This window comes from Globicephala melas, chromosome 19 (genome assembly GCF_963455315.2).
Source record: "Globicephala melas chromosome 19, mGloMel1.2, whole genome shotgun sequence".
In the NCBI taxonomy this organism is placed as follows: domain Eukaryota; kingdom Metazoa; phylum Chordata; class Mammalia; order Artiodactyla; family Delphinidae; genus Globicephala; species Globicephala melas.
In genome coordinates this window covers 51,474,003-51,500,369 of record NC_083332.1, presented here as the reverse complement: position 1 = coordinate 51,500,369, position 26,367 = coordinate 51,474,003, and the positions used below count along the sequence as shown (strand labels likewise).

The window sequence follows — 26,367 nt, the reverse complement described above, 5'->3', positions numbered from 1 at the left end:
TTGAACAATGTTTTAAAAGGGGGCAGATATAAGTGACTACACCTAAAATTCTAAAGAATGAATCTATTGGGATACATGTACTGTTTCTATCTGATCTGCTGCAAAAGATACTGTGTCCATTTTCCTAGATTCCTGTTAGACTTGACTTTTCATATTTTTTAATTACAATGTGAAAGACTGGATTGTGGATTTTATTTAAATTCATCATATAGTAGTTCTATTTGACTACTAGTAACCTATGGCAAATTACATTGTATAGTGAAGTACTGATTCTCACTAAAGGTTTTAAACAATTATCTTTTATACTTTTCTCCCTGAGAGTCATTTCAACACAAAGTAGAACATAAATAAATGAATATATCAACATGCCCCAAACTGAAGTGGCGTGTATGATTTTATTTATTTATGGCTGTGTTGGGTCTTTGTTGCTGTGTGCGGGTTTTCTCTAGTTGCGGTGAGTGGGGGCTACTCTTCGTTGCAGGGCGCAGGCTTCTCTTGTTACGGAGCACGGGCTCTAGGCACACAGGTTTCCGTAGTTGTGGCATGTGGGATCAGTAGTTGTGGCCTACAGGCTCTAGAGCGCAGGCTCAGTAGTGGTGGTGCACGGGCTTAGTTGCTCCATGGCATGTGGGATCTTCCTGGACCAGGGCTTGAACCCATGTCCCCTGCATAGGCAGGTGGATTCTTAACCACTGCGCCACCAGGGAAGCCCCAATTGATATCTTAAAAAGTTGATATCAAAAGATTTCCTTAATACTATTGCTTAATAAGTGATTTACGTCCAAGCAACTTAATAAATATTTATGCCCTTAACAATTGTCACCCCTACCCCACTCCCACTTGGATTTCTGCCCCAAGACATGGGGACATAGAGGACAGCTCCCTTTGCAGTTCTATCCTCACCTCCATGGAGGGACTGATGGCCATCAGCCTCAGTCAGCCCCCACCCAGATTTCCTTGCAGGTCCACAGAGGACAAGGGGAGGGCTTCTAGATGAGTGTGTGTGTGTGTGTGTGTGTCTGTGTCTGTGAGTAAGAAAGGTGTGAGTGTGTAAAGAGTATAGGAATGATCTTACGAGTGTGCAGGTGCATGTGTAAAGATGCTATGGGTCTATGAGAGTAGGTGTGTGAGTGTGCTTGTGTATGGATGAATGAGTGAGGAGGTGTGTGTGTGTGTCTGTGTGTAGACTGTGTGTGACAAGTAGCTTTGAGATATGTGAGTATATGCATGTATAGATGTGTGTGGGAGATTTGTACAATGACATTAGTTTACACATAAAGAATGTGTGTAAATGACTGTGTGGGTGTGAGTGTGAGCACATATGTAAATTTATGTACACCTTTATGTGTAGGTTTGATCCAACTTAAAGTTAGTTACAGTAAAAAGAGAACTACATTGTTTAAGATTCTGTCAGATGGTTTTTTTTTGGCTGTGCCTCATGGCTTGCAGGATCTTAGTTCCCCAAAAAAGGACTGAACCCGGCCCTTCGGCAGTGAAAGCACGGAGTCCTAACCACTGGACCACCAGGGAATTCCGTCTGTCAGATTTTTAAATATATTTTTAATGTTCCTCCTGGTTTCAATTGCAATTTATTAAGCCATAGATTCTGTGTTTAATCTACATAGATTAAGCATGAACCGCAATACATGTTGATGTGCACCCAGGGAAGCGGTACAACATGGCAGGTAGCACGCAGGGGGACTTCCTGGAACCAGGGGGCTTAGATCCGACGCTGGGCTCTGCCTTTAGCCATGTCCTCTTAGCCAACTTACTTAACCGCTCTGTGCATCTATTTCCATGTTTACAAGAAACAAACACTCTAAGAACAGGTTCTAAGGGTTTTTGTGAAGATTAATTTAAATACATATTAATTTATTTATTTAAAATAAATTTTAGAACAGAGTCATTGCACAAGTCTCTCACACAATGCATAAGCTCACGCACATATCCAAAATTGCCCTACATACTCATACAAGTCATGACACACACAATGACACAAGTCCTCAAGCATTAACCCATGCATGTGTACACTCACACATGCACACGCTCACACACAGCCACACCATCCCTACACACACACTTGTAACGTCATTCAGACACATTCCCAGGCCCTTCACTCACTCACATCACCCTACACAAGTCACTCACACACACACACAAACCTAAATACTAATTCATGTTAAGTTAGAATACAACCTACTAAACAGGGTTTCTTTTAAGTCTCTATTTAATAATGCTTTGGAAGCTATGTCAACAGGTATAGCATATACGACCAAGACAGGTGGATACATATTTTCTTCTGAATATAAGAGAATGGAATGAACTTAGAGATACTTTTGGAAGTTTAAAAGGTATACAAATATAAAAGGTACGTTGGTTTTCGCTGTTATTTTGAAGATTTCCAGGGTTACCATTAGCCTAAAATTTTCTTTAAAAAAATGTATAGTCAAGATCTATCCATAATTTGCTACTTCTGAAAAGCGTTTTTAAGGTGTGGTACCGAAACCATAATTCTCCTGCTGTGCTGTCTCATGCTCTGTTTTACAAGCGTGCACCTCCGGAAAGCAGGCAAGATGGATTCCTTGTGCAAATGGCAGCTTCAGAGAAACCCATGTTGGAGAGGTGTGGGTCTACCTGTACCAAAAGAACGTTCTGCGATCTGAGACGGTCAAAATGACCATCACTCACAGTGTGGATGACCGAACCTCCCCACCCATTGAGGGTGAGGGCTCCCTGCTTCTGTGAGTGAGACCCACCTCAAGAGAGCTGGCCCAGGGAGCCTTGCTACAGGGCTTCCCCAAAATCAGGATTAATGTTCCTGAGCTGGCGTGGCTGTCATTACGGAGATGGTCACTGTCATTTATTCCCCAAATCAAGCCAATTGAGGTTTATTGTCTCAATTCTCCCTTTATCATCTTTCATTATAGAAAGTATTATTTTCTCTACAAATTGAGTTAAATAAACACATATTCATAGATAGGAAATGATGGCCTTCTAATCCATTGCAAAATAAGATTATAATTATTTTTTTCTACACATAGAATAATATCTACTAGTGTTCAAAACAGGATCAACAGACATTGATAAACGGTCTTCAGATATAATAGATGTGTGTTTATGTTGATAAAATGTTTCATACAAATAAAAAGTTATTTTTAAAACTCAGAATTTGGGACTTCCCTGGTGGCGCAGTGGTTAAGAATCTGCCTGCCAATGCAGGGGACATGGGTTCGAGCCCTGGTCTGGGAAGATCCCACATGCCACGGAGCAACTAAGCCTGTGCGCCACAGCTACTGAGCCTGCGCTCTAGAGCCCGCGAGCCTCAGCTACTGAGCCCGCATGCTGCAACTACTGAAGCCTACGCACCTAGAGCCCGTGCTCCGCAACAAAAGAAGTTACTGCAATGAGAAGCCCACACACCGCAATGAAGAGTAGCCCCCACTCATCACCGCAACTAGAGAAAGCCCGCGCACATCAATGAAGACCCCACGCGGCCAAAAATGAAAAAAAAAAAAGTTAAAAAACCTCAGAATTTACGTGTTTGCTCAAAATATATATTGAACACTACTACACGGTTGGGGTTAAGTTTGTCACATTGCTTAATTTTTTTTAATCTGGAAAGGCTATGACATTCCACTGAACTCAATAATTAAAAATAACTGCCTTGATGACTGGCAAGATTATTTGGCTATAGTTGCCCATGCCTAAAAATACTTTAAAATTATTAACTATCAATTATTATATTAAAAGTTACTTGTCCTCTGCAATGAACGCCCAAAGCTTGCACTAGCATGCCCTGTACTGGAGTTCCTATTGAAACTACTGGATCGTCCTCACACCTTTATCAACACTACGGCTCCAAACTTTTTCACAGGGAGTTTCCTCTTCATTTTCCCTGCAGAGAAGATAGTAATGGGTTCTTCAAGGTACACATCAGGACCATAGCAACCAGTTAAATTCCTATGCCTCTGAAATATTATTCAGCTGTCATGGAAGCAAAAGCCAGTGTGATAACTGACCACATAGGTCTCTGATTTACTGGTACCTGATGGTCTAGATTACTGTTAGGGTTTCCTAAGCTATTGCGTTTAATGATATATTTTTGATACATTTATACCCCTCTAAAATTATAGCAGCATCAACATCACCTTTTGTGAATTGGTAGCTATTTGTACATATAAATAACATGGTCACATGTCTTCCAGCTAAATTTTATCACTGGAAATATGAAGTATAAAACTAAAAGAATATTTTCTTATTTCTAATGTGAATATTATCTCTTTCCTGTGGAACAGATGATGGTAAGAAAAAGGAGAGAAAAATGTTTGTTTTACATACAAATTTCAATCTGCTGCCAAAAGTTTGAAAATGGACAGGTCAAAATAGAGAAGTGAGATTGCCTTTACCTGTCTGTGATTCCACATGAGTCTATCTGAAGGTCGCTGAAGTTCCCAAGGGACTCCTGCTGAACTGAAATCAGATCTACCATCTTGTGATTGATAGAAATGCGTCTCATACATCCCTGAAACCCACCAAGTGGACTTTTACATTTGGATCCAAAGCTGTTGTCAGGACAACCTGATAAAAACAAAACAATACAAAGTTGATCAGGATACATCATAATGAATCAGGACTCAGTATCTTCACTAAAAAAATTTTTAAAATAGGCATTTGATTATTAAATTGAAATGGAGGGGAAAGCCTACTGCAGTCATCATTCATTTGATCTAAATTACACATAGCAATTCATACAAACATATTTCTCTTTATTACCATAGGATTCATAGGAAATTACTACTGTTATAATAATTACGTGCAAGGATACTAACTTGATCCCAACTTTAGAAATACACAGATCAGCTCCAGTATCCTGAACATGTCATTCAGCAGTATTAAATTATATATAACTCAAACACAGGAACTTAGTCTTTTGGGATGCAAAGAGAAGAGCATAAAGGATGAAAGCATGCACTGTAGACAAGAAAAGATAAATCAATAATGCTGAAATACCTTTGTGTTTAAGGCTATTCGGAAAAGGAGTTACGATGACTTGGAATAAAATTACAACTATTTATGTAATTAAATACTTTTCATATGCATATAAGAGCCACATATACATGCATTTTAATAAATCATAATGGCTTAATGTCAAAAACATTTCATTGTTTGACTTTATTTATTCTCTGCCTCATAAAGGAGTGTTCCATTTATATTGATTTTTTTCCTAACACTTATCTAAGACCTGTTTCTAATTATTTAAATAATAAAGAACTATAATATTAACCATTTCTGTCTGGGGTTTAATGATGTTCTCAGTGCTTCTCTATCCAAGTGAAATAAACAATTTTATGGAGTATGAACACATATATTATACTTATGTATTTTTCATTAATCTTTCTTAGCTGTTATGGTTGTCAACCACTAATATAATTTCAAAGAATAAGAAATGAATCAGCAATTCCCTAACTCTTGTACAATCCATGCTAGTTTTCTACCAGGGAATTTCCATTATAATTAAATATTTTGACAGAGGATGTTTCTCCTTAATGCTTTTTTTCCTAACAAAATACTTTTACCCAGCAAGGAAAGGCCAGGATTCATACTTAAAACTGTTATCAGGCACATTGAAATATTATATTTTAAGCAATGGAGACTGAAATTTTAAATTTAATATATCAAGAAAAGGGGATGAAAGTTTTTTCAGTATCAGTTAATTGTACATGGTTCTACACACACTTTCAGTGCTTAAAATTCTTCTGTGGTATAGGATACAGTTACCATAATCTGGATGTGTTTTCTAGATGACTTATTAACCAATTAAGAATGTTAAAATAAAACCCGAGAGGGTAGCAGTTCAATAATATTTGGGGCAGCTACAATATGCCAGGAATATAAACAGCGCTGCTAATCTCCTTTTCTCCAGGTGGTGTTTCCTGACACATTTCAAACTATTTCAGAATAAAATAAATTGTGTGGTATGCCTCTATAGGGAACAAAACTAAGCAAACTCACAGTCACAAGGAGAGGTCATGGAACTTTACAGAGAGCACAGCGGTCATATTAGGAGGCCCTTCACATTCCTGGCTACAATGTTTAATAAGCAAGAGATTCTAAAGAACAAAGTAGGGTTCAACCCAGGTGAGTCTCATTAGCCTAGGATAACAGACATCCACAGGTTAATATAATGCAACAGCAGAGAGAAATTCAGCACTGAACTGGTTTGGGATGAAAGTTCTAAAATATGAAGATATCTAGGGAATACTTTCATGCTGAATTAATGGATGGATGCATTACTAGAGGCAGGCAGCATGTTAAGCACCTCTGAGATGGCAGATAAATGATCACTGCACGTACCAGAAGATGTCGGGTTTGACTTCAGGGTGGTGTAGCCAGTTCACTGGATGGATAATGTCTGATTTATACAAGCAGGAGTGTGAGGATTCTGCACACAGTCTAGTATCTCTAGCTTGTGCTACACGGTGTGTTATTCAGTCGCACAAAGATTGCATAGGGGAATACACAGAAGTTAGACTTTCCTCCATCCTCAATCTGGAGAACCCAGATTTAAATTTTATAGTTTATAAATGATAAAAACTGACCTCAGTAAGTTTTTGAAAGGCATACATTTGAGGAGGGAGAAAACGTAAACAATGACGGGCAAAGAGTGGCGTGCGGCAGTAGATGCAGAATGCTGTGAGTTCCGGGCAGCCCGCTCTCTCAATAGTCACACTCAAGACTGACACGGAAAGCAAATACAACCCAGGCTGGTGGGACAGACTGCCCCAAAATTAACTACCTAAGAAAAGCCCTCCATCTAGATAAAACAGATCCTAGGAGTAAAGGGGACTCTCATCCACACGGCGGAGAAGGTTTTCTAGGGTGACCAACCGCCAAGTTTGCTCTGGGGGTGGGAAGCAGGGAGGCTGTTCCCAGGACTCCAGGCTTTCAGTGCTAAAACGGGAGAGCTGGTGGTGCGGCAAAAATAGAAATAAGACTTCTCTTAAATAAAAATGAGACTTCTATTTTCTGATAAACAAGGAAAATAAGGAAACAGTGAACAGGCTGGGAAACAACATAAACAGGCCTGAAAGAGTTAAGCAGTCCTGGTTATTCTTTAGCTGTTACTACTAACCAACACTTGTAGCTGGACTTCTCCTTCACAAAGATGATTACTCTCTGACTCCGTGTGAATTACACTCTGCACCTGGCTTTCTTCTTCCCTTACACTCCCTTGTAGCATTCTTTGTTTCAGAAAGAAGGTCACCGGCCAATAATTTCAGAAAAGACCAACCCCAGTTACCAAGTTGCCTGACGCCAGCTGTGGTTGTTTTGAAATTTCGCAAAAGAAAAAAAAAAAGCAAGACCTTCATTAGGATATAAAATCTCTCCTATTTCCAGGGAGTGGCGGGGGGTGGGTGCTGCTGTGTCCTCTCTTTGCCCGGCAAAGAATAAAGCTACTTTTTCTCGTTCCTCCAAAACCCTGCCTCCGTATTTCTTTTCGGCATTGGTGCATGGAGAGTCAAGATTTTGGCATCATTGGTCACCCCATTGCCAGTACCACTCAGACCATGAGCCCCTGAGCCAGTCCTGCCCTTTAGGGGACCCTATTCTAACCCTCCTCCAGCCATGATTCTGCCCATAGCAACAGGGGGTCTCACAGGGGACGGTGACGTGCCCACTTGGAAACTGCTCCCCTCTAGCCCATCCCAGAATCCAGAATTCCCACCCCAGAAGCCCTACTTGGGCTTCCAGAAGGATGGACCTCCTCTACCAGGTCCTGAAGGCACAAGGCTGGGAGGAGGAGGGAGAAATGTGGCAGCAGGAGGCCTCCTGCTTTCCTTTGGACCCTTGCTCGCAGCCCTGGAAATGTCAGGGTGCCCTGGGGCTTGCAAGGTATATACTTAGTGATTAATAGAATCTCATGACAAGATCAAACATACTCTGGTACTTAAGGTTACCAATTGAGAAGATGATTGAATAAACAGAGATGTTGCCTAAGTAAACTTAAGATTGGTTATTTAAATAAAAGCCCTGAAGTTGGCATTTTATTATGGAACATTTCACAGTATATTGTTTAGGGACTCAGGAATACCTTCATAGATGTCAAATCATAAAGAACATGACAGGAGGCATAAAACCCCAATTCAAGACGATGGTTACCTGGGGAGATGAAGAGGTATGATCATGGAGGGCCAAATGGATGTTGGTAATGTTATCTTTCTTAAGCTGGAAAATGCATGTGCAGATGTGTATTTTAAAAATAATAATTAGTATTCTTTAAATTGTATATATGATGTAAGATGTGAACAATATGAAGTAACTGGGTGTGGGCTATTTGGCAACTCCCAGTGTATCTTTGCAACCCTCTGGTAAATCTAAAACTATTCAAAGATTATTAAGTTCATTTAATTAAAATGGTGTATATCATATGTATCATAATAAAAACAAGCAAAATTACAGAGTGCACATGTGATATATTTCATTATAAAATATTATAGTGTGAATAAAAATCAATCAAAATTTTGTACAAAAAATAGGTAGGCATCATTAAATCTGAACATGAAGAGTCTAAAATAATTTAAGAATTATGAGTCTATTTTCGTTACTTACACTTTTATGCAGTCTGTTATTTTTATCATCTCTTTTTTGCATCATTTAACAAAATGTTTGGGTTTTTTCTTACCTCTCTTGGTGCTTCTAAATCTTTTCCTTTGAAGTGAAAGCTCTTAAGTTGTTCTACACAGATCTTCCTTGACTTACAATGTGGTTACATCTTGATAAACCCATTGTAAGTTGAAAATATCCTAAGCCAAAAATGTGTTTAATATATCCAACCTGCCAAACATCATAGCTTAGCCCAGCCTACCTTAAACATGCTCAGGACACTTACATTAGCCAACAGCTGGGCAAAATCACCTAACACAAACCCTACTTTATAATAAAGTGTTGAATCCTCACGTAATTTATTGAATACTGTACTGAAGGTGAAAACAGATTGGTTGTGTGAGAACAGAATGGTTTAAGTGTATCTGTTGTTTACCCCTGGGATTGCGCGGGTGACTGGGAGCTGTGGCTCCCTGCCACTGCCCAGCATCCTGAGAGAGTATTATTCCACATGTCACTCGCCTGGGAAAAGATCAAAATTCAAAGTACGGTTTCTATTGAATGTGTATTTCTTCGCACCATCATAAAGTTGAAAAATCCTAAGTCAGGGACTGTTTGTATATCCTACCATGTATTAAACGAACATGTTCCTATGGACTGCTATAAAATCAATCATATATTCCATAAGGTTTTATAAACCACTTGGTTTATAAATGAACACATCACCCTAAAGGAAGCAATTATATCTTTTAAGATTGTTGGCATTATGCTGCCTTTCACAGTAATGGATTAGGTAGGGGTTTTTTGGTTTGTTCGTTCACTCTTAATGTAAGATGAATGATTCATGGTCTGTGTACTTACTGTCAATTCTTAGAAAGGAATTTGTATTTTATTGATGAATAATGAAGACTGGGCTTTCAACCAAATTCAAAAGTGCTTCTAGACAGAAGTCATGATTACATTTCAAAATAACAAGAAGAAACACCTCAAGTCATGATTAAAAATAAGTCTTACTACTAACAGTTTTACAACTTTGTCTTTCTAATATTTGTTAAGTATTGCCTTATTTTAATTTTCCAGTGCTAAAGATTCATTTCCACTTCCAAGGTTTGCTTTTTGAAGATTTTAGTTCAATCAAACTTCCACTGGACAAGTAAACACTTCATTTGTTTTTGTTCTTTAAGAGAGATGGCCTGGTGCTGAAGGCTAATGCCTTCATTTTATCAACTATATCAGTGCGTTATTACTTAGCAGTGAGAAGAGGCTTCTGGGGCTAATTAAGTTAGATTTTTTGTCCACTGGCATAATATTGACCTGCACTGAGCAGCAGAAAAGCAAAAAGAATGCTCTAGAAAAGCTAAGAGGCATGATCAGGAAAACAGTGCAATGAAATGAGCCCATAAAATCTGAAAAAGACAAACATGTAAGGCCATTCAACATCAGGAAAATATAACAACATTTGAAAGTGAGAACTGAAGAGCATGGTCTACTTGCAAGCAATCTCATTATAGAAATCATAAACGTAAGTCAGTCCACCTCAAAGAAATGCATTTTAGGTCACAATTAATCATCGTGATCTACTCAACATTTCCATGTTCAAAGAAAGTGAGAAATTATTCCATAATATTCACACTGGTTAAAACACGATGACTTTAAGACACAGGGCAAGTGACTGCGAACATGGTTCAACTGCCCATATGGAGCAACCGTTTCTCTTACCTCCAAAATAATAGGTGCCCCCTGAATAAATCTGCTCAGGCCCCAGGGAAGGAGATGCAGAAGCCACCTGGCCATCCACCACCACGCTCAGGTAACTCCTTTTGGCAGACAAAGAGACGGAATGCCACTGCCCATCATTTAATCCAACACCTGGGGGAGGTAAAATTAGTTAAAAGAGATACCTCTTAACAGTGAACATTGTAAGCAGTTGGTTAGAAATAGCAATGTACACATCACTCAATCAAGGGCAGCACTCAACTATTTTTTTTTTTTTTTTTTTTTTTTTTTTTGCGATACGCGGGCCTCTCACTGTTGTGGCCTCTCCCGCTGTGGAGCACAGGCTCTGGACGCGCAGGCTCAGCGGCCATGGCTCACAGGCCCAGCCACTCCGCGGCATGTGGGATCTTCCTGGACCGGGGCACGAACCCGTGTCCCCTGCATCGGCAGGCGGACTCTCAACCACTGCGCCACCAGAGAATCCCTCACAACTATGAACAAAAGAAAAGAAGAAGGGAGAGAGGAAAGGGAGGTCAGTGGGCAATCAGCACCCTCTACGTGGAAACAGTGCATGATTATCTTCCTTTCTTGGGGCCTCAATAAAGAGAACAAAATTCTAACTCAACTTTGGACAATCCTGAATGGTTAAAATCTTTCAATGGTTCAAATCTTATTTGGCATGGGCTAATTTTCAGCTTCCACCATGTAATTTACCTTTTAAAAGGAGGGATTTGGGAAGAGCACAGATATTTTCCAAAATTCTAGTTTATACCCAATAAACGATTTATCTGCTCTTTTACACTTTGCTGTAGTCATTTTTTGTGAGACTAGAATATTTAGCAAAGTATATGAAGTCAATAATTACAAAAATATTTGAAGAGATTATAATGCATGCTGAAAGCCTAGTGGTATAATGCAAAGTTAAAAAATAAAGCAGCGTGGAAAACCAGATTTACACAGCTGATCATAATAACTTTCAGATTTCGTATCTGCAAGTTCAACCAGTTGCCATAATTTATTGGTAGCTTCCAAATGAATACTCAGGGCACTTTTGGGGTCAGGCACAGAAATGCACAGAGCAGAGAAAAATTTGAGTTGACTGACATGCATGCTTCTAGCTGAGGTCAAGTAAGGCAAAACTTCTTCTTTCAGCTCTCACATGTAAAGCTGTCTTCACATTTTTGTGTTTTTTGTTGGTGACTTTGCTGTTTAAAAGGCCCCCTGGCACAGTGATGAAGGGCTGTCTAGTGTTCTTAAGTGCAAGAATGCTATGATTTGCCTTATGGAGAAAATAAATGTGATGGATAAACTTCATTCAGGCATGAGTTAGAGTGCTGTAGGCCACGAGTTCAATGTTGGTGAATCAATAATAAATACCAAAGAACGTGTCTTCAAACACAATCATACATACAAGGTTCTGTTGATAGGTAGACAAAAATGTTGCCACCACAGGCTCACAGGAAGCTAACCCTGTACTTCCCCTGGGAACAATGGTTTAGTATTTGCTAATTCCATGTCCACAGCAACTTCAGAGAACATAACTATTGCAAGTATTGAGAATCGACTCTATACATACAATTCTTATTATATTCCTAATTTTATATAAATATGGGAAAGGGCTGAAAGGAAATATCTCTACATATAAACAGTAATTTTTGCATAAAAGAAAACTGTGGTTGTTTTTACTTCTCTTTATAATTTTTCTGTATTTTCCAAGTTTATATATATAATAAAAAATTGCTATAATCAAAAATCAAGGTTTTCTTATCACCTATAGAAACAGTCACTAGTCCCTCCTAAGGCAGTCCCAGTGTCATGAATCCAGGAGATGGTGGAGCCTTTCCCTCTTAAAGGGAATTAAGTCTACAAAGGTTCTGTTTTGAATACTCAGCAGACAGGCGGAATCTAAGTCTCTCTATTGTAGGCAAACCAGTAAGGTTTACATCCACCGAACAGTCAACTCTGTATGATTTTGCAGATCAAATTACTGAGCAAAAATATAAGTACTCTATTAAATCTAAAAGTCATGGGCCTCTTTCCTGATATTATGTGCAATTTCTTTATTTCTCCAGCTATTTTTCTTTTTTCTTTTTTTTGCTGTACGCAGGCCTCTCACTGTTGTGGCCTCTCCCGTTGTGGAGCACAGGCTCCAGACGCGCAGGCTCAGCGGCCATGGTTCACGGGCCCAGCCGCTCCGCGGCATGTGGGATCTTCCTAGACCGGGGCACGAACCCGTGTCCCCTGCATCGGCAGGCGGACTCTCAACCACTGTGCCACCAGGGAAGCCCTCCAGCTATTTTTGACCACAAGCTTTCAGACAGAAAATGCATGGAAGCTCCATTAGATGCCGAAGCTCTTTGCCCTGTATGCATTTAGTAGAACACAAATTCCATCCTGGGCACCAAAGCTTATTTTTAAATTATATCCATGAAGCAAAGAAGATTTCCAAAGACCCAATTCTGATTTGGTTTGTGAAAGATAATGAGAAAGACCTAAAAACTGAAAACCGAAGAATGTAGGCTAGATACTTTTAGACACATTTTCTAAGAGTGGACTCTGAAATAGACGGCTGAAGAGAGTTACATAATCCCTGACGATATGAGACTGGACTAAAATAAATCAAATGTCCCACATTTGTCATCCTGTGCTTCCTTTAAGAGGATACATTTAGAGCGAGAATCCTTGTACTGAGTTTTGCGTCACACGGACGAACACTTCCCACCCTCCTCACCCCACCCTGCGTCTCCCACCATCTCTTCCTCAAAGCTCGGATGTGCCTGGATACAAGGCTCTGCTTCTGTTATCTCATCTTAGGCTTTCCATTGGCCTGGGACGGTGCTCATCAAACTACCTGCGGTTATGGACATTTTCTTTTCTGATCTACTGCAGATTGATACTTTTATAAAATTCAATAAAAATGAATGACTGAAACATTAAAGAAAGAAGATATATAAAATGCAAGCCCACTGACCATATGCTTAGAAGGTGTGGCAATACCTTCTTGCTATAACGGTTTCTAGGAGACTACTCTCAATTTTTGTACTTATCTTGGTAATAAGTATTTCAGTGAACCAGTATATTCCAAGGAGCACACTCTGAGTAGCAGTGCTCCAGGTAGCTGCTGGGTAGCTGCAGCAGGATAAAGTCAAAGGCTTGGGGACATCTTCTGTCAATACAGAAGCTAATTTAGATTAAGAACACAAGTCTGAACAAGTTAAGAACAAAAATCATAAATCTTGCCCTCAAAGTCCACCTCCTCAATTTGGGATGATTCGTCGTCTAAAGGAGGGAAGGAAGGAAGGAAGGAAGGGAGGGAGGGAGGGAGGGAGGGAGGAAGGAAGGTAAAGTAAAATAAAATAAAGTTATTAAAATAAAAAATAATTATTAAGAAAAAGAAAATTATTAAAAAAAAAAAAACGACAGATAGAACCCTAGGACAAATGGTGGAAGCAAAGCTACACAGACAAGTCTGTCAGGACAGCCATTCTGCGACGTGACACCGTTAAATGCACCCATCTGCCCAGCTTGCGGGTTACGAAGTTGTGCTGTGTTTGCGGGGGAGCTTCAGAAAGCTACTCTTGAGCCTCATTTGTAACAGACAGCGCTCGCTTATGATGAGGAGACTTTTATTACCTGTCACTGGGATTTATTGCTCAAATTAAATAATGAAAGACCCATTTAATTCATTTCACCTAACTCTACATAATAAAAAGGATAATTTTTAAATTGGATTCTATTTTTCTTTTAAATCTACAGCTCCTTCCACGTTAATGTCTGATGAGAAGTGAGCCCCTTTCCAAGGCCACATCACGGTGAAAGAGGGGAAGAAAAGGAGGAATTGCAGATATGTATTTTTTCTGATTCATGGTATAAGGTACTAAATGCTAATTCTAGTACACGACTCCCACCACTCACAACTTTTGAATGTAGGGGAAGGGATATGTTGCTGGTATAATAATAATAAAATAATAACAGTTTTAGTGACTATTATTCATAACAGGTACTGCGTGCTTTATATGCATCATGTCATTTAATCTTCAACATTACTACTGTTATTCTCATTTTAAATATGGAGAAAATAAACCTCAAGAGGAAAAACAAATCACCCCAGGAAGTATCCAGCTGGTGAGCTGATTCCAAAACCCACACTCTTCTCGGCCTGCACGACAGGTGGTCCCCTTATTGTTTTGCTCATGTTAAACAATTAACTATGAGAAAGAGAAAAGCAGCCCCTAAGAGCTAGGGGCTAGTGGCCTGGTACTCTCAGGGAGGCCTTGGTGGTGTGAGATGCTGGTGGGCGTCTGGAGCTAGGCCTTGGTGTTCTCCGACTGAGCATAACAAGCTCACAGAACATCAATATTAGACAAGGTCACTCTGTCACTACAACGAACTGGGACCAAAAAAAAACCCCCCAAAACAAACAAACTCCAAAAGTACTTTACAGACTGGTTTAAGCACAGACAAAAGCAAGGCTACTGTGCAAACCACAAAAATACCAAGTCCTCTCCTGGCTAATACGAATAACAACTGACTTTTTAAATCAAATACAGATTTAGCCTTCTTTTATTCCTCCATCCTTCTAAATAATACTTACAAAGATACTTAACCAGTTACCCTCAGCTCCTGGCAGCATTTAATCCCAAGCAATTTTCCATTTCCTTGAACCCCCCACGCAAAACAGCTAACTCAACCTAAAATCCTACGACAAGTCATCCTTAACACCTTTGTAATGAGACTCTCCCATGGTTCCCCTGGGTGAGGGTTCTCCTTGTTGCAATAAGCAACAAACCCAAACTGTTTGATTGCAGGTATGACCACTGTGGTCTCTGGGTAGAAACCATTGACACCTCCAGCTGGAAGAACAGAAGAATAAATGGAAAGATTTGCAAGTGCAGGTGGCAGGAGAATGTGGGATCCTTTACAAGAACCTCCTCCCTCTCCCCTTCTTCTCCTTCTCCTCCTCTTTTCTTTTCTCTCTCTCTCTCCTTCTCTCTTTTTGTCTCCCTCTCAGGCCCCAAAACACATAGACACACAAAATATAGGAGGAGGAAAAAGGTTTATCTCTGCTCCTTGTATATAATATCAGGGACCAGTCTTAAACTGCTACGGAAATATTGTGACACTTTAGCTAGCATCGCTCTTTCATAAGATTATAACAGGCATCCATGAAGTAGGATGTGTAAAGGGGGAAAAAAGAAAACAACCCTGCTATATAGGGTAGATTCTTTGCAAAGAAGCAAAAGGCAATTAGACAAAGGCCATTACTCAAGGAGCAACTGAAGGAATTTGCCTGTTCCAAGTAACTTTTAGTGCTCTGAAACTGTGCCAGACATTCCTATATTCACTAACTATAGCCACTAACCAGAATTAAAGATCCATGACACCAGATTGCTCTTGCCAAGAGGAAAACATGGAGGTCAATGCTGCCAAACACTTTAGGGGAAAGAGGGACTTTCAGGGAGCGATGGGGTTCTAAGGTGAAAAGCAGGAATATTCCAACAGTGAAAGGGAAGAAGGGGGAACTTTAAAAATGGCTTCTCCTGGGTGAGGCAAATCAAGACGGCAGTCCCATTGCCAGGGTCACAAGACTCACGAAGGCCTAGTAACTGAAACACGCAGAGGCATCTCATAGGTGGAGTCGAGACGGCATACTGGGAGAATGTGGAATTCGCGTCTCCTCACAACTAGGGTACCTACCAGGTACTGGTGGGGGACCACAGACACCTAAGGGAACGGGAGGAACCCCCAGTGACTGGGTAGGACGTGGGGTGTGGGGGTAGTGAAGGGGGAGGAGAAGTGGAGGCAGGATGAGATGGGCGCCCCTGAGGGCTGGCTGTGGGAGGGGAGGGGATCCCACGCCCAAAAGGGGAAATTGGGGAACCACTGGGACGGCAGAGGACCAAAAGGGAGCATGGCCAGGTTTACCATGCCCACGTGGGCCCCTGGGAGACTGCTGAAGACCCAGGCCTGATCCTCTGCCCACAGAGGCCCCCTCCAGCTGTGCAGGTCCTGAGGGAGTGGGAGGAAGGCAAGGCGGAGTACAAGTAAAGGCCGGACCTCCAGGACCGGCACCCCTGAGGGGTGGCTGGGGGAGGTGAGGAGCTCCTACACCAAGCGGTACCCACCCCCGTTAGGGGGGAGAACCTGGGAGAGAAGGTGGGGGAGGGGCACGGAGGAACAGAAGGGAACGTGGCCAGTGCGTCCCCTGTCCACTTAGGCACCAGGAAGGCTGCTGGGCTCCCAGGCCCAATCCTCTGTCCTCGAAGCCTCCCTCCTGCGCACAGAGCCCAAGCCCCGCCCCCACCCCCCCCACCCAGGGCCCCACCTCTACACTGGGAGACCCCGTCCAATGAGCTGGGCCTAAACCCCAACCACACACCCTCACTCAGGGCCCTACCTCCGAACTCCGGAACCCCACACTCCAGAGGCCCTCCTTAGGATGTGCTGCCTCTCCCCCTCCCAAAGTCCTAAGCAGACACCCCACTCCATGCTTGAATGTCACCCAACCTAGGCCCCGCCCCCCAAGGGACTTTTCCAGCTACCTAGGTCCTGAACCTAGGCCCTGCCCCATGCTCAAACGTCACCCCCCTAACCGCCTAGGACCCACCCCACCCTAAACCCCACCCCTGCCTAGAGTTCCACCCCCACCTAAACTCCACCCGCATAGCCAGGGCTTTTTTTTTTTTTCTTTTTTCTGTTGTGGTTGTATTTTACCTTGTTGAAGTTGTTTCAATTATAGTTTTATTTTTCCTAATATATTTTTTATCTTTCTAATTTTATTTTCTATTTTATTCTTTGATATTGTACTGTTCCTTTCTTTCTTTCTTCTTTTTTTTTTAACTGCACCGTGAAGCTTGTGGGATCTTGGTTTCCCACAGGTCATGCCCAAGATCCTGTGGTGAGAGCTCCAAGTCCAAACCTCTGGACTAACGGAGAACCTCAGACCCCAGGGAATATTAATAGGAATGAGGCCTCCCGGAGGTCCTCATCTCAGCACCAAGACCTGACTCTATCCAACTGCCTGCAAACTCCAGTGCTGGACGTCTCAGGACAAACAACCAGTAAGACAGGAATACAGCACCACCCATCAAAAAAAAAAAGAAACAACAAAAAAATATGTTACAGATGAAGGAGCAAGGTAAAAACCTGCAAGACCAAATAAAGGAAGATAAAATAGGCAACCTACCTGTAAAATAATTCAGAGTTAGGATAGTAAAGATGATCCAAAATCTCGGAAACAGAATGGAGAAAATACACGAAACATTTAACAAAGATCTAGAAGAACTAAAGAGCAAACAAACAGTGATGAACAACACAATTACTAGAATTAAAAATACTCTAGAAGGAATCAATAGCAGAATAACTGAGGCAGAAGAACGGATAAGTGAGCTGGAAGATAAAATGGTGGAAGTAACTGCCAGGGAGCAGAATAAAGAAAAAAGAATGAAAATAACTGAGGACAGTCTCAGAGACCTCTGGGACAACATTACACGCACCAACATTCGAATTACAGGGCTCCCAGAAGAAGAAGAGGAAAAGAAAGGATCTGAGAAAATACTTGAAGAGATTATAGTCAAAAACTTCCCTAACATGGGAAAGGAAATTGTCAGTCAAGTACAGGAAGCAAAAAGAGTACCATAAAGGATGAACCCAAAGAGAAACATGCTGAGACACATTAATCAAACTATCAAAAATTAAATACAAAGAAAAAATATTAAAAGCAGCAAGGGAAAAGCAACAAATAACATACAAGGGAATCCCCATAAGGTTAACAGCTGATCTTTCAGCAGAAACTCTGCAAGCCAGAAGGGAGTGGCAGGACATATTTAAAGTGAGGAAAGGGAAAAACCTACAAACAAGATTACTCTACCCAGCAAGGATCTCATTCAGATTCGATGGAGAAATTAAAACCTTTACAGACAAGCAAAAGTTAGGAGAATTCAGCACCACCAAACCAGCTTTACAACAAATGCTAAAGGAACTTCTCTAGGCAGGAAACACAAGTGAAGGAAAAGACCTACCAAAACAAACCCAAAACAATTAAGAAAATGGTAATAGGAACATACATATCGATAATTACCTTAAATGTAAATGAATTAAATGCTCCAACCAAAAGACATAGACTGGCTGAATGGATACAAAAACAAGACCCGTACATATGCTGTCTACAAGAGACCCACTTCAGACCTAGTGACACATACAGACTGAAAGTGAGGGGATGGAAAAAGATATTCCACAAAAATGGAAATCCAAAGAAAGCTGGAGTAGCAATTCTCATATCAGACAAAATAGACTTTAAAATAAAGACTATTACAAGAGACAAAGAAGCACACTACATAATGATCAAGGCATCAATCGAAGAAGAAGATATAACAATTTTAAATATTTATGCACCCAACATAGGAGCACCTCAATAAATAATGCAAATGCTAATAGCCATAAAAGGGGAAATTGACAGTAACACAACCATAGTAGGGGACTTTAACACCCCACTTTCACCAATGGACAGATCATCCAAAATGAAAATAAATAAGGAAACACAAGTTTTAAATGATACATTAAACAAGATGGACTTAACTGATATTTATAGGACATTCCATCCAAAAATAACAGAATACACTGTCTTCTCAAGTGCTCATGGAACATTCTCCAGGAAAGACGATATCTTGGGTCACAAATCAAGCCTTGGTGAATTTAAGAACACTGAAATCGAATCAAGTATCCTTTCCAACCACAATGTTATGAGACTAGATATCAATTACAGGAAAAAAACTGTAAAAAATACAAACACATGGAGGCTAGACATTATGCTACTAAATAACCAAGAGGTCACTGAAGAACTCAAAGAGGAAATCAAAAAATGCCTAGAAAAAAATGACAATGAACACACGATGACCCAAAACCTATGGGATGCAGCAAAAGCAGTTCTAAGCAGGAAGTTTATAGAAATACAATCCTACCTCACAAAACAAGAAAAATCTCAAATAAACAACCTAACTTTACACCTAAAGCAATTAGAGAAAGAAGAACAAAAATAACCCAAAGTTAGCAGAAGGAAAGAAATCATAAAGATCAGATCAGAAATAAATGAAAAAGAAATAAAGGAAACAATAGTAAAGATCAGTAAAACTAAAAGTCAGTCCTTTGAAAAGTTAAACAAAATTGATAAACCATTAGCCAGACTCATCAAGAAAAAAAGGGAGAAGACTCAATAGAACTAAATATGAAAAAGAAGAAGTAACAACTGCCCTGCAGAAATACAAAGGATAATGAGAGATTACTACAAGCAACTATATGGCAATAAAATGGACAACCTGGAAGAAATGGACAAATTCTTAGAAAAGCACAACCTTCTGACAATGAACCAGGAAAAAATAGAAAATATAAACAGACCAATCACAAGCACTGAAATTGAAACTGTGATTAAAAATTTTCCAATGAACAAAAGCCCAGGACCAAATAGCTTCACAGGCAAATTCTATCAAACATTTACAGAAGCGCTAACACGTATCCTTCTCAAACTCTTCCAACATATAGCAGAGGGAGGAACACTCCCAAACTCATTCTACAAGGCCACCATCACCCTGATACCAAAACCAGACAAAGATGTCACAAAGAAAACTACAGGCCAGTATCACTGATGGACATAGATGCAAAAATCCTCAGCAAAATACTAGCAAACAGAATCCAACAGCACATTAAAAGGATCATACACCATGATCAAGTGGGGTTTATCCCAGGAATGCAAGGATTCTTCAATATACGCAAATCAATCAATGTGATACAACATTTTAAAAAACTGAAGGATAAAAACCATATGATAATCTCAATAGATGCAGAAAAAGTTTTTGACAAAATTCAGTACTCATTTATGATGAAAACTCTCCAGAAAGTAGGCATAGAGGGAACTTACCTCAACATAAAAACGATCATATATGACAAACCCAGAGACAACATCGTTCTCAATGGTGAAAATCTGAAACCATTTCCACTAAGATCAGGAACAAGACAAGGTTGCCCACTCTCACCACTATTATTCAACATAGTTTTGGAAGTTTTAGCCACAGCAATCAGTGAAGAAAAAGAAATAAACGGAATGCAAATCGGAAAAGAATTAAAACTGTCACTGTTTGCAGATGACATGATACTATACAAAGAGAATCCTAAAGATACTACCAGAAAACTACCAGAGCTAATCAATGAATTTGGTAAAGTAGCAGGATACAAAATTAATGCACAGAAATCTCTTGCATTCCTATACACTAATAATGAAAAATCTGAAAGAGAAATTAAGGAAATGCTCCCATTTATCATTGCATCAAAAAGAATAAAATATCTAAGAATAAACCTAACTAAGGAGACAAAAGACCTGTACACAGAAAACTATAAGACACTGATGAAAGAAATGAAAGATGATACCAACAGATGGAGAGATCTACCATGTTCTTGGATTGGAAGAATCAACATTGTGGAAATGACTGTACTAGCCAAAGCAATCTACAGATTCAATGCAATCCCTATCAAACTACCAATGGCATTTTTCACAGAACTAGAACAAAAAATTTCACCATTCGTATGGAAACACAAAAGACCCCGAATAGGCATAGCATTCTTGAGAAAGAAAAACAGAGCTGGAGGAATCAGGCTCCTGGACTTCAGACTATACTACAAAGCTACAGTAATCAAGACAGTATGGTACTGGCACAGAAACAGAAATATAGATCAATGGAACAGGATAGAAAGCCCAGAGATAAATGCATGCACATATGATCGCCTTATTTTTGATAATGGGGCAAGAATACACAATGGAAAAAAGTCTCTTCAATAAATGGTGTTGGGAAAACTGGACAGCTACATGTAAAAGAATGAAATTAGAACACTCCCTAACACAATACACAAAAATAAACTCAAAATGGATTAAAGACCTAAATGTAAGGCCAGAAACTATCAAACTCTTAGAGGAAAACATAGGCAGAACACTCTATGACATAAATCACAGCAAGATCCTTTTTGACCAGCCTCCTAGACAAATGGAAATAAAAACTAAAATAAACAAATCGGACCTAATGAAACTTAAAAGCTTTTGCATAGCAAAGGAAACCATAAACAATACAAAAAGACAACTCACAGAATGGGAGAAAATATTTGCAAATGAAGCAACTGACAAAGGATTAATCTCCAAAATTTATAAGCAGTTTATGCAGCTCAATAAAAAACACAAACAACCCAATACAAAAATCGGCAGAAGACCTGAATAGACATTTCTCCAAAGAAGATATACAGATTGCCAACAAACACATGAAAGAATGCTCAACATCACTAATCATCAGAGAAATGCAAATCAAAACTACAATGAGGTATCACCTCACACTGCTCAGAATGGTCATCATCACAAATATCTACAAACAAATGCTGGAGAAGGTGTGGAGAAAAGGGAACCCTTTGCACTGTTGGTGGGAATGTAAATTTATACAGCCACTATGGAGAACAGTATGGAGGTTCCTTAAAAAACTAAAAATAGAACTTCCATATGACCCAGCAATGCCACTACTGGGCATATACCCTGAGAAAACCATAATTCAAAAAGAGTCATTTACTACAATGTTCATTGCAGCACTATTTACAATAGCCAGGACATGGAAGCAACCTAAGTGTCCATCGACAGGTGAATGGATAAAGAAGATGTGGCACATATATACAATGGAATATTACTTACCCATAAAAAGAAATGAAATTGAGTTATTTGTAGTGAGGTGGATGGACCTAGAGTCTGTCATACAGAGTGAAGAAAGGCAGAAAGAGAAAAACAAATACTGTATGCTAACACATATATATGGGGGAAAAAAAAGGTTATGAAGAATCTAGGAGCAGGACAGGAATAAAGATGCAGACCTACTAGAGAATGGACTTGAGGACACGGGGAGGGGGAAGGGTAACCTGGGACAAAGTGAGAGAGCGGCATGGACATATATACACTACCAAACGTAAAACAGATAGCTAGTGGGAAGCAGCCACATAGCACAGGGAGATCAGCTTGGTGCTTTGTGCCCACCTAGAGGGTTGGGATAGGGAGGGTGGGAGGGAGACGCAAGAGGGAAGGGATATGAGGATATATGCTTATGTATAGGTGGTTCACTTTGTTATAAAGCAGAAACTAACACACCATTGTAAAGCAATTACACTCCAATAACGATGTTTAAAAAGAAACATCTCAAATACTGTAAGGCTGCATCTGCCAGTCCCTGCCCATGGGAGCAAGAAGCTTGTTTTCAGACCTGATTTTCACCTTTAGGCAAAAGCAACAGCAGAAATGTAAAACTCATAGCAGCAATCTCAAATTTGACAATAAATAACTTGTTTTAAACAGGAAAATATAACCGTATTGTTCGTTAGGTTCTTGATCTGAATGATTTTTGCTTTGCCATCTATGAAGGTGACAGAGACTGACAACATTTTATGTCGTGAGTGATTTTGTAGTGCTACTAATATGTCTTACGATTTAGACTATTATAATATCCTTAATATTTCAAAAATGACTGAGGCTGGCATAGTATTTTTTTTTTTTTCGGTACGCGGGCCTCTCACTGCTGTGGCCTCTCCCGTTGCGGAGCACAGGCTCCGGACGCGCAGGCTCAGAGGCCATGGCTCACGGGCCCAGCCGCTCCACAGCACGTGGGATCCTCCTGGACCAGGGCACGAACCCGTGTCCCCTGTATTGGCAGGCGGACTCTCAACCACTGCGCCACCAGGGAAGCCCTGGCATAGTATTTTTGAACCTTTCCAAATGACGATTTGTAAAACTACATCACATTAAAAATTTAGCCTGATAATTCAAACATCTGCACAATTCCATTCTTCCTCAACATAATATAAATTTTTATTCCATTGTAAAAAGCATAAAAACTCTATGCTTTGAAAACCTGTAAGATTAATAATTTATATCTCCAGTAGCAAAGAAAAATTGAGCCATCCTTATAGAATGGAATGATTTAGTATATGATACTCACCCACCAATAATAGGTCATCCATTCTCTTCCGAGTCATTATGATACAACCTGACAACTGATTTAATTATCGAACACTGTACCTGAGAAAGTCTTCTCCTATGAGAGAAACAAATGGACCCCTCACCCATACCATTTAAATAGCCCACTATCCAATGCAAAATGTACTTTCCTCACCGAAACTAGCAAAAATTAATACTTTAAAAGAAACTAGAAAGATGGGGATGGGGGAGTTGGTGTGTAAAGTCCTACTTGTGTTATCTGAAGTGTAACAATTTTAATATATTGACTTTCATATTTTGTCGAGGATCCTTGTTATTAGCTATGGGCACAGTCACCCAAAGTCATATGATGTCATAATAGATGACAGTGTACACGGATTTAAACATTAATTTTTCAAATCATTTGGGGTAGTCTAGATAGACTTACACCTAGTTATTTTATTAAATTTGTATGCCTGTAAAGTGTTTAGAAATGAACCAGCTTCATGGGGCTCAGTACAATAACGCTGTACTGAAGCAGCTTCTTTAAGATGCTGAAAATTAGGCTGTGAATATAACCACCCCAGAGGATGTCAAATAACATCACAATAAACTACATACATAAACTACATTAATAGCAAGCTTACATTTTTAGCACCTCATTTTAGGGAGCCTATTAATTAGTAATATGACACTGATTATTTTATTTCCTTTTGTCAAGCCTGCAAATCTACCACATTTTGAGTATTGCATTAAAAAGTCACAGCACAGTACCTTTAAAAATGATAACTGATATTGAAGTTTCAGTTCCCACATTTAAACTACAGCAATATACGGACAACAAAATAGATACACAAAGACTAGGCATATTCATTTGTATACCTGTGTTTCTTACATTTGGTTTCTGACTGTATTTTAACTTTTTTTCCTCTCCCAGTCATATTCTATTAATTTTGGTCATAGTTAATATAGATGAGTAGTACAATGGCATCTTTAAATTGTTTTTAAAGATCATTTATTAACTTGATGTCGCAATTTACCCCAATGTGACCTCTAGTTGCTTGGCTTGGGTATTATTCCATATATATGAAAATGTGATGGAGCTCCTTTGTCAAGAATTATATAATTTTAATGAAGAGACAAAAATATCCCTCACCCAAAGCACTGACCTAAATTAGACATCAATTTTCCAGACACTCATACAGTCTCTTTAATTATATTCTAGTCATTAAAATGGCACCATATTGCCTAGAAGTGCAGAGAATTCCATTTGGTTCCCAAATGAGAGACTTTACACAAATCTTCTCCCCAAATATATGCAACACCACACAAACTACAGCAACAAGTAAAGTTAATTTGACTAAATATTTAGGTTTTACATTCACACTAATATTGAGATACAGATATAGATTCCAGAAAGACCCCTCCCCATCTCTCAAAGACCAGATAAGACTAATAATTGTATTACACAAGACTCATCTTCCACTGAAGATACCCAGCAAACTTGGGGTCCATTTCAAAGTCTGTCATATTTTTCCCAGAACACATTTCCTCGGGATATATTGATTTACCTGGACTGGGCGAGAGGGTCATGGAAGGAAATTTCTATTGCCCCACAACTATCATTTTGGTTAATAAGAACTGCTCGTGTTGAAGACATATTTAAAAGAAAATCGGAATTGAGTTCCTCTAAGGAAGAGATAATCTCATTAACTCAAGTATTCATTTGTTAAACAAATATTAATTTTTGGGTTAAGCATAAAATTTTATGGAGAAGGGACAGAGAGATAAGGAAATCTTTCAAACGCATATACTTTGCCTGCAGGAATGCACTTATTACCTGCTGTGATGTCACTGGGTAATTTTCCTGGACGGTAGAGATTCACCTTAAGTCTTCCATCATTAAGAAAGAGGAGGAGACCCCCTGAAACCAGCTGAAGCTCACTGAATAGCAGTAGCCCCTCCTTATTCCAGGTTCGAAATTGAAAAGTGGCAGAAACTTCGTCCTCCCCGGAAGAGCCCAGCAGTGCTAAGTAACTCCTGGGGCTCAGAAAAGTCACAGGCACAGACTGTGGTTCTGAACAAGAAAACAACACATTTCCCTGAGAATAAAGTAAAAGAAAAAGCTTTAAGAATGACACTCACATCACCTTAGTGATAAAATCTGAAATACAGAGGCTGTTTATCAATCTCTAATTACCCCTGATTTAAAACAACAACAAAAATTTCTATCAACATGAATATTCAAATCCTTGCCATATGTCTTAAAAGTTCTTCAAATCCAGGGATACATGGTCAGGCAAGTCTTTCCCTGCGTTTTCTGGGTGAAATTATTTCCTCTCCATCTCTCAGTTCACACAGGCATCTAACTCAATGCAATTGAATTCAATAAAAAATTTATCTAAAACAACTCTTTTTTTATGTTTTACTTGGTTTTCTCTTCCCACTTATTTCACCCTTTTGCTGCCTTTGGCTTCTAATCCATCCCTTAACATAACCAACATTAATGAGCTACTGGTTTTCCTTCCATGTTTTTTCATAATTCTCTCTGTTTCCATTGACACATACAAATACATATATACACATATATATGTATATACATGTTTAAGTTATGTGTTCACTTATATGTACATTCACGTACACCTAAATGTGTTTTGAATACATATACCTACACACTAGGCATTATTTGTTTTATTAAAATAGGAGCCATGTTTTATGCTGTTTACTGTATCATGATTTTATCATTAACAAATAACTTACGGAAATCCCTGTGAGTTATCTGGCAGAAGCCTAATTCCTACTTTTATTGATTGCATAATATTTTACTACGTGAATGTTCCAATTTTAGTCAACTGTTTCCTTGTTAATGTATATTCACTTTGTTTCCAGGTTTTGCCTCTCTGAACAATGCAAGAATAAAGAACTCTGCATGCTTCTCTATGTGCTGGTATTTGCAGTTCTGCAGAAGAGGGTTCTAAATAAAGAACTATTGTATCTACATGTTTTAATAAATATTTCCAGCTTCTTCCCTGCCCACCAAAAAAAGTTAAATTCTCCACATT

General features: G+C 39.4%; 1 protein-coding gene across 4 annotated transcripts in view; it reads right to left on the bottom strand.

The window, feature by feature from the left end:
• CNTNAP4 (contactin associated protein family member 4) overlaps positions 1 to 26,367 on the bottom strand; it is a 264,163-nt gene that overhangs the window by 74,532 nt on the left and 163,264 nt on the right. For all 4 annotated transcript variants that reach the window (XR_009559901.1, XM_030863289.2, XM_060288512.1 and 1 more), the window contains 3 exons: positions 25,146 to 25,407; positions 10,324 to 10,473; positions 4,407 to 4,578 (listed from right to left, as the gene is read on the bottom strand). Coding sequence is in view for 3 of the 4 variants with exons in the window: in XM_030863289.2 (XP_030719149.2) it covers positions 4,407 to 4,578; positions 10,324 to 10,473; positions 25,146 to 25,407 (584 nt within the window). In the remaining variant the exon portion in view is untranslated. The remainder of the gene's footprint in view (positions 1 to 4,406; positions 4,579 to 10,323; positions 10,474 to 25,145; positions 25,408 to 26,367) is intronic.